The sequence below is a fragment of the Arachis stenosperma genome, chromosome 5 (genome assembly GCF_014773155.1).
Source record: "Arachis stenosperma cultivar V10309 chromosome 5, arast.V10309.gnm1.PFL2, whole genome shotgun sequence".
In the NCBI taxonomy this organism is placed as follows: Eukaryota; Viridiplantae; Streptophyta; class Magnoliopsida; order Fabales; family Fabaceae; genus Arachis; species Arachis stenosperma.
In genome coordinates this window covers 43,091,695-43,101,542 of record NC_080381.1, presented here as the reverse complement: position 1 = coordinate 43,101,542, position 9,848 = coordinate 43,091,695, and the positions used below count along the sequence as shown (strand labels likewise).

Here is a 9,848-nt window from a genome sequence, read left to right as displayed (position 1 = left end):
TCTTTTCGGGGCAACCCAGGCATAGAGAAAAAGAAACAGACAAAGAGCCACACAAAAGAACAGAAGCATATGAGTACAAAAGAAAAGAGACGAACAAACCTAGAAAGAAAGAAAACGGCGAGCTCCGACAGCAAGGGGAACGAAACGGCGGCGCAGAGGAAACCCCGGAAAAACGCACAGAAAGATTTGAGGAAGAAGAACAAAGTGAAAGAAGGAGCGGTGCTCGAAGAAGAAGATGGCGAAAACTTAGAAAAAACAGAAAGGAACAGAATAAACGAAGAAAAGGAGGAAAGGGGCAAGTAAATAATGCCTTCACAAAGCCCGAACGGAAATCGAGGAGAAACGGTAAAATGCAATAAATGCAGAAACGGCCATTTTTGAATTTTGAAAAGAACTACTATGCCCGAGCTCGACCTCTCAAGGACGAACTCGGGCAGGGGCACTGTTCATACCCTGACCGAGCTCCCCAAACTCGGCAAAGTTCATAGAAGGTCCGACCTCATCCCCAGGCCCATGCCTGAGGTCGGACCTCGGACAATAAAGCTAAAGAAGCCCAAAAGGAACGAAGCCCAAGACCTAAAGGCCGAAAAGGCCTAGGAAAGGCGGTTCCACAAAGATAAAGATAAAACTCCCAAAAGGATAAGATAAGATAAGAATATCTTATCCAGGGAAGATCACGGCCAACTACTATAAATACACTGGAGCACCCAGGTATAACACACACTCTAATTCTACTCAATATCTGCTTGGACCCATGCTAACTTAAGCATCGGAGTGTCATTGCAGGTACCACCACCAACCACTCGGCATACCAAGCTCGGGTCATCAATCCCCCCATCTCGGGCCTCCCTAAGACGACCGAGCTGCGCGTTTCAGGTAACCCTCGGAACACTTTCTATTTTCATTTTTCTTTCATCTGCAATTTCTACTTTCTGTTTTGGGTTTTAAATTGAGATTGAAGAATTCTATTGAATTTCTTGATCTGAGGATCATCTTTGCTTTCCTTTCATTTAGTTCTGAGAATTGGAGAATTGGATCAAGATCTTCTCTGCTGTTTTCATTTTCATTTCCTCTGCAATTTCTTTTCTGTTTGGTCAGGGGAGTGATTGAGATCTAGATCTACTTTCTGATCTCATTGCTCTTCTTTGATCTTTAGTTTCTCTTTTAGAATTTTATAATTGAGCTAAGTTTTCTTACTGTTTTTTTCTTCAACAATTTTCCATTTCTGTTTGGCTACTGAGCTGAATCTCTTCATCGCATAGCTCTCTGATTTACTTTAATTTGCATTCCCTTGTTAAATTCTGAATCCCAGCACCCAAATCCTTTTATTCTTCAAGCAATTTATATTTCTCAGCAATTTAGATTCAGCACTTTACATTTCTTGCACCTTAAGTTCTTGTAATTTACTTTTCTTGCAATTTGAGTTTCAGCTCTTTTACTTTCTTGCATTTTAAGTTTCTGCAAATTATCTCTTCTACACTTTACTTTTCTATCAAATTTACCTTCTGCACCTTTACTTACTTGCAATTTAGCTTCTGTTAATCAAAATCACTCAAATCACCAAATATTCGCTTAACTAAATTCATCACCTAACTAAAATTGCTCAATCCATCAATCCCTGTGGGATCGACCTCACTCTTGTGAGTTATTTCTACTTGATGCGACCTGGTACACTTGCCGGTGAGTTTGTGTGGAATCGTTTTTCCCTCATCACATCTCAAGTTTGGCGCCACCCTTGACCCCTTTTTTTCAGCGCCAAATTTCAGGTAGGCCAAGTTTGGCGCCCCTGGCAGAGAGTATGGCCCCCTTTTTTCTTGATGGTGGCGCCAAACTCTAAAAAGTCAAGTTTGGCGCCACCCCTTCCATAAATGCTCCACAATTTATGTCGACTGTGGTGCCAAACTTGGAAATCCCAAGTTCGGCACCACCCCTCCAAGGAGTTCTGGCCAAAATTGCTTCAATGTGGCACCAAACTTGGACTGGCCAAGTTTGGCGCCAACCAGTCTGTGTCTCACTTCTTCAGGGTGTCAAAAATTCCTTTTGATTTCTCCTCTTTCTGTTTTTAACATTCTGCATGATCAAAACACATGTAAAACAAGGAAAACTCTAAAAATTTGAGATAAAGTAATTAAAACGAAACCTAAATTAACTATAACTCTAAAATAAAAATAACTATAAAACTAAAACCAAAATAACTGTAAAACCAAGGATACTTGTAGTTGGGTTGCCTCCCAACAAGCGCTTCTTTAACGTTACTAACTTGACGGTTGATTGTTGCTAAGGTGGAGGTTGATGATAGTGCTTCAACTCCTCCTGTGAATCTTCTCCTTGTGTCCCCATGAAGTAGCTCAATATGATCAAGAGAGAGGATTCTGTTTACTGTATAATTCAATACTGGATTACTTGTCAACACCACCTTCATTCCTGGGGAGAAACCTTCAGTGGGGATCTTTTTATTTCTCCATCCTCTAGGTACTTTCTTTTTAGGAACCTCCTCCTTGGTGGATAAAGTACTCCCAACACCAAACTTAGGTCTCTGGGAGAATTTTTTTTATTGTTACCAAAGGAGGCTTGAGCTATAAACCTTATTGTGCATTATTAGGAGGTTCTTGAAGGGTTGGAACAATAAGCTCAGTTTGCATGCACTTTTCCTCTTCACCTGATGAATTCATATGAAAGACCATTTGCTCATCATGCACTCTAAGTACTAATTCACCCACTTCTACATCAATTAGAGCTCTCCCAGTGGCTAGGAATGGTCTTCCTAAGATTATGAAGGCATTTTCATCCTCTCCTATGTCAAGAATCACAAAATCAGCTGGGAAGAAGAATTTACCCACCTTGACCAAGTTTTTCTCCACTATTCCATGTGCATGCTTTAAAGATTTATCTGCCATTTATAATGCTATCCTTGTTGGTTGTTCCTCTTTGATTTGTAACTTCTTTATCACATACAAGGGCATTAAATTTATGCTTGCACCCAGATCACATAGGGCTTTCTCAAAGGTAGTGCTCTGACGTTAGGATTTTTGCTAGTAAAGAATTTTATAAAAATAGTCGCGTTGTAGATATAGTTTCTAAACCAACAAAAATCCTTTCGTGCAAACGTTTTGGTTGTCACAAGTAACAAACCCCTTTGAAATTGATAACCGAGTATTCAAACCTCGGGTCGTCTTCTCAAGGAATTGCAGGGAGGTATGTTCTTATTATTAGCTATGAAAAAGGTAAAATTGGGGTTTTTGGAATTTGGGCAATGGGCATAGGTATATTTTCAAAGCAATAAAAAATAAATAAATAACTGTAAAATAAACTCTTGGCAAGGTATAAGAACTGGAAGTCCTATCCTTATCAATTGTGATGAGAATTGGATTTTAATCCCACTTAGTTAACCTTTACTAAACAAAGGAAGGTCAAGTGGACTAATTAATTTGATACCTAAAGTCCTAGTCTTTCCTTTGGAAAGGCTAGAGTTATTGGAACTCAAATTAATTAGCAACTCCCAATTTCAACCACTGCTTTATTTGACAGCTCAAGCGTTACCAATTACTCAACCAAAGCCAAAAGGGTAATAGAAAAATCCAAATTATTTATATAAATAAAAGACACAAATCATAGATCTGAAAATACCTCAAATTATATTTAAATAAGAAAATCAATCCAAATAGGGAACATTGAAAATAAATAAATACCAAGAACATTGAACCTGGGATCGAGAGTCTCTCCTAAAACTAAGAGAAGTCTTAAATCCTAATTTTTAAAAACTCTACCTAAATCCTAAGAGAGAGGAGAGAACCTCTCTCTCTAAAAACTACATCTGAACATGAAAAGTGAATTATGATAGCATGATGAGTCTTTGCAAGTTCTCTGACTTTAATCTGTGTTTCTGGGCCAAAAACTGGGTTGAAATGCGGCCCAGAATCTCTGCCAGTGACTTTTGTAATTCTGCAGATCGCGCACGTCACACGATCGCGTCATCCATGCGGACGCGTCATTCGCATTTTTCCCTGCCACGCGTTCGCGTCGTCTACGCTTCCGCGTCACTTGTGCTTTTCCAATCCGCGTGGTCGCGTGAGTCATGTGATCGCGTCACTCTAATTTCTTCTATTTCACGCGGTCGCGTGAGCCATGCGACCGCGTGACTTTTCGCTGGTCATCTCCTCAATTCCTTGTATTCCTTCCATCTTTGCACACTTCTTCATCATTCTCTAAGCCATTCCTGCCCTATGAAGCCTGAAACACTTAACACACAGATCAAGGCATCGAATGGTAATAAGAGAGGATTAAGATTAGCTAAATTAAGACCAAAGAAGCATGTTTTCAATCATGTAATAATTTTAAGAAGGAAATATAAATGCATGCTAATTATATGAATAAGTGGGTAAAGATCATGATAAAACCACACAATTAAACACATTGTAAACCATAAAATAGTGGTTTATCATGCTCCCAATGGTACATGAAATTTGAAAGCTCCCTAGATCTGGCATCTTTCTTAGTAAGTTATTCTGAATTATGGCACTACATTTCTTGGTCAAGACCACTATCTCTTCTTCCTTTAAAGGCTTCTTCTTTGACAACAACTCCTTCATGAACTTGACATAGAGAGGCATTTGCTCCAAAACCTTAGCAAAAGGAATATTAATTTATAACTTTCTGAAAACTTCTAAGAACCTTGAAAACTGCTTGTCCTTGGTTTCCTTTTGAAGTCTTTGAGGATATGGCAAGAGTGACTAGAAAATGATTGTCTGCACACCTAGGTAGGGCATGTTCAACCTCCTCCTTTTTCTCCTCCGGAACTTATTTTTCAACTGGCTCCTCAGTAACTTGTGCTTCCATACTTGCCACTTGTCCACTTACCACAGTGATGGCCTTGCACTCCTTTCTTAGATTTGGAATTGTGTTTCTAGGGAGGGAATTGGTAGACCTCTGATCAATTTCAATAACTTTTGTGGCTATTTGATCCATTTGAACCTCTAAGTTCGTAAGTGAAGCTCTGGTTTCCTGCATAAAATTTGCAACTAGTGATTCCAAGGCAGTGGTCTTCTGAGGCTGAGAGGGTTAAAACTGGCAGTTATTGAAGTTGTTTTGATTAAGCCCGCCTTGAGAATTATCAAAATTTTATGGCTCTTAAAGTTGATCTCTCCACCTATAGTTTGGGTGATTCCTCCACCTCTAATTGAACTTCTTGGCATATAGATCATTGTTGGGGTTTCTAAAAGTATTCCTCATGAAGTTGACCTATTCTGGAGAAAATTGAGCATATTCATAATTCTCACCTTGAATGAAGCCACCATTAATGTCATATGGAGCCTTTTGAGGGGCATTCTGAGCACTAATAGCTAAAACCTGCATTCCACTCAAGTGCTGAGTAAGCATATTGATCTTTTGAGACATGACTTTGTTCTGAACAAGAATAGCATCCAAAGTATCTACTTCTAAGACTCCTTTCTTTTGAGGAACCCCAGAGTTTAGAGGATTCCTCTCAAAAGAGTAAAGATATTGGTTGTTAGCAAATAGTTCAATAAGCTTAGTAGCCTCTTCAGGCGTCATCTTCATGTGCAATGAACCATCTACAGAGTTGTCCAAACACATTTTTGCCATTTCAAAGAGGCCATCATAAAAGATCTCCAGCTTGGTCCATTCAAAAAACATGTCAGGAAGGTATCTCCTGATCATCAGCTTGTACCTCTCCCATGCTTCCATCTCTCTGTTTGAAGGTCTGAATATCCACCCTTAGCTTAGTCAGCTTATGTGGTGGGAAGAATTTAATCAGAAATCTATCGACCACCTTGTCCCAAGTGTCCAGGCTCTCCTTGGGCTGAGAATAAGACCACTGCTTTGCTCTATCCCTCACAGAAAATGGGAAGAGCATGAACTTGTAAACCTCAGGATTCACTCTATTTATCTTTATAGTGTCACTGATCTACAGAAAGTTAGAGATGAATAAATTTGGATCTTCTTGTGGGAGTCCATGATACTGATAGTTCTGCTACACTAGAGTGATTAGCTGCGGCTTAAGCTCAAAGTTATTTGTACCAATGGCAGGTATAGCTATACTACGCCCATAGAAGTCAGGAGTGGGTGCAGTGTATGAGCATAGCATTCTCCTTTCTTGCTCATTAGCATTCGGGTTCCTACCATGAGTAGCCATAGCTTCTTTCTCAAACGTTTCCCTAACGGGCCGTTTGGTTCAAGGGAAATAGGGGAGAAAGAAAATAAAGAGAAAGAAAATGAGTGGAAAATGGAATTTTCCATTGTTTGGATGATCCAAGAAAATTAAGAGGAGAAGGAAAATATAGTGTGGGGCCCATTTAAAAGTTTTCTCTCTAACAATGAGATGAAAATGGATGAAGAAAAAGTACATAATGGTTTAATTACTAATTTGCCCTTTATTTAATATAAATTATAATTTTATATAATATAGATAAGGATATTAATGTAATTTTACTCAGTATAACTTTTTTTTTCTTACTTTTTCTTTTATCCAAATAAAAAAAAGTTTTTCTCCTATTTTCTTTCCATTCATTTTCTCTTCATCCAAACAACACACACAAAAATCTATTTTTCTTCTCATTTTCTTTTCTTCTATTTTCTTTCCTTCCATTTTCTTTCCTTCCATTTTCTATTTTGCATCCAAACAATGCCTAAGGTTCTCTCTGGCTTTGTAAGCTTTAGCCTGTTGCAAACACTACCTCAAGGTCTTCTCAGGTTCAGGATCAAAATCTATAAGAGGTTCCTTGTTCCTGTTTCTGCTCATAAACAAACAGAAAACAAAAGAAAGTGGGAATCTCTACGTTAGAGTGCAGAGAATTCCCAGTGAGGTAACCTGTGTAAAAGAAATAAAATAAAGCCACTAAATAAATAAAGCAATAAAATTTGAAAATTATAAGCAAAATTGGGACAAAAATTTCGAAATTTATAAGAAAAATAAACAAGAAAAATTAAAATAAAAATAACTAGGGGACACCAAACTCAATTTCAGAAATTAAGGAAAAATAAATACTGCAATTTTCAAAAATTAGGGAGAAAATTAATTAAAACTAAAGCAGAAATGCCTATTGAGAAAATAAAAAAATAAATAAAATTAAAAAAACGAAAGTTTTTTTTAAAGAAAAATTAAAATTGAAACTAAATAATAAAATAAAAAGAAATAAAGGAAACAGGGGAGGGTGAACGAAACTGAAGAAAAAAAGAAAAGAAAATGAAAATAGAATTTAATAAAAGAAAACTAATTGAAAAAGAAAAATTATCTGATCTAGGTAATCAAACAACTGGTAGTTTTCAATCACAATCAATCCCCGGCAACAGCGTCAAAACTTGGTGCAGAATTTATAACCGACAAACTAACCGGCAAGTGCACTGGGTCGTACCAAGTAATACCTCAGGTAAATGAGCATCAATCCCACAAGGATTGATGGATTAAGCAACAATGGTTGAGTGATTTACTTAGTCAGACAAACAGAAAATGATATTTGAGAGTTCAATAGTATTAAACAGTAAATTTAGAGAATTAGAAAGCAAGCAGTAAATTAATGTGAAAAATATGAGAGAAAACAGTTTAAGTTTCAGAGTTGTTTATCTTCCAGATTTCTATTTTTCACCAACTATTTTAATCATGCAAGGTTCAATTCATGGTAAACTATATGTGACTAAACCCTAATTCCTTAGCAATTTATTCTCTTCTAACCTAGTTAACCGCCAATTCCTTGGTCATTTAATTTCAATTAGAGGTTTAAGTCCAATTCTAGTTTATGTGCCACAAAAATCCTAATTATATAAATATAAGAGGATTATATGTCACGTATTCTGTTAAGTCCAGATAATTAGTGATTTAGGAGAAATTGTTTTCAAGCTGTTGTTCAAGTAAATTACTTTCCAAAGTTCACAAGAACTCAAACAGAATAAGGGTTATTCTTCCAATCTAACCAAATCCGTAAGATGAATAACAAAAACAAATTCTTGAAATTGAAACAATACATTAATTAAAATAGAAGAGTAATAATATTAATCCATACAATAAACAGAGCTCATAACTTTAACAGTGGAGGTTTAGTTGTTCATGGCTCAGAGAGAAAACTAGGATTCAAAAAACTATAAAGTGCGGAATGCGATAAGTAAAAGAGAAGAGGGTCCAAAGGACTGAATATTTTTCTTTTTATATCTAACCTAATTAATGTAAAATATATTTTCTAAAAGTAAATAATATCTTTTCCTATTTGTAAATAAAATAAAGTTTTAATCAAAATTAATAAGATTATCTCGTGCGGGTTCATGCATTAGGCGTGGGGACTACCAAGCTCACTAAGGTTGGCGCCAAACTTGGAAAATCTCAAGTTTGGCGCCACTTGATGTAGTCATTCCTGGAGGTGAGTGAGTGTGGCGCCAAACTTGGAAAATCCCAAGTTTGGCGCCACCAAGGTAGTGATTTCCGAAAAAAAGTATAGACTATATATATCGTTGGAAAGCTTCAAAAGTTAGCTTTCAAATGCCATTACAACCGCATCAATTGGTCCTCTGTAGCTCAAGTTATGTTTATTGGAGTACAAGGAGGTCAAGGTTAACAGTATTATCCACTTTCTTCCTTTTCTTCTACACGAACTCTGTCAAATCCCTTCGAATGCTACCTGAAATAAATCAAATTGCACACAACTCAAAGTAGCATTCATAGTGGCTCAAAAATACCTAAATCTTGATTAAACTTAGCAAATTCAAATGCAAATTCACTAGAAAAAGATAGGAATGATGCTCACGCATCAACTCCTCTCTTGGATTAGGAATTATATTGATGGGGAGTGTGTTGGGTGGACTCTCAGCAAGTCTTTTACTTAACTGTCCTACTTGTACCTCTAAGTTTCGAATTGAAGCTCTAGTCTCCTGTATGAAACTATTAGTGCACTTGGAAAGCTCTGCCATTTGAGCTCCCAATGCTGAGGTGTCCTGGGTCACTAGTGGTGGATTTTGTGATTGAAAGTATTGAGGTTGTTGGTTGAAAGGATTTTTTTGGTTGGGCTGGTTGTTGTTGTTAAAGCCGGATTACCTTTAATTCTAGTTTTGGCTTTTTCAACCAAAATTTGGGTAATTTTTCCATCCCGGATTCTATGCCTTAGAAAAATGATCATTATTAGCAGCCTTGAAGAATTACCCATGTAATTTATTTCCTTAGGAGGGGTTTGCTCATAACCAAATCTTCCAAATTGAGACATTCCACCACTCATATCAAAAGAAGGATCTGGGGTAGCAATAGAAGAGACTTACATACCTCCCAAGTGTTGAATGATGGCGGCTATTTGTTGGGACATGGCTTTGTTCTGAGCAAAATAGCATCTAAGGCATAGAGCTCCATAATACCTTTCTTCACGGTTCTCTCTTAAGAGTATAAGTACTGATTGTTGGCCACCATCTAAATCAAATCAACGGCCTCATCAGTGGTCTTCATATGAAAAGAATCTCCTGCAGAATTATCCAGAGATAGCCTAAAAGCTGGAGCGATACCATCATAGAAAATCTGTAGTTGTACCCAGTCCGTAAACATATCTGAAGGGCACTTTCTGATCATGGCCTTGTATCTCTCCCAAACTTCATAAAGAGATTCTCCTTACTAACTAAATCTGCCCAGGTTGCTATACTCTTCTTAGGTTGTGTCTCGAGCCACTGACTAGCTCGGTCCGTAACAGTAAAAAGGAATACCATCAACCTATAAACCTCTGCAGAAATCCCGTTGGTCTTGACTGTATCACATATCCTCAAAAAGTTGGATATAAAAAAATTAGGATCCTCTTGCAGGCTTCCACTGAACTGATAATTTTGTTGCACTAGAGATATGAGTTCAGGCTTCAACTCAAAATTAT

At 37.3% G+C, this 9,848-nt stretch overlaps 1 protein-coding gene across 1 annotated transcript; it reads right to left on the bottom strand.

Annotated features, from left to right (window-relative positions):
* Positions 1-2,585: 2,585 nt before the first annotated feature.
* LOC130980745 (uncharacterized) lies at positions 2,586-2,897 on the bottom strand. The gene has a single exon (XM_057904395.1). The coding sequence runs from the start codon at positions 2,895-2,897 to the stop codon at positions 2,586-2,588; it is 312 nt and encodes a 103-aa protein (XP_057760378.1).
* Between the last annotated feature and the right edge of the window lie 6,951 nt (positions 2,898-9,848).

Excerpts from the sequence above, each read along its gene's own strand:
- LOC130980745 (XM_057904395.1), bottom strand. The coding sequence starts at position 2,897 with ATGGCAGATAAATCTTTAAAGCATGCACATGGAATAGTGGAGAAAAAC.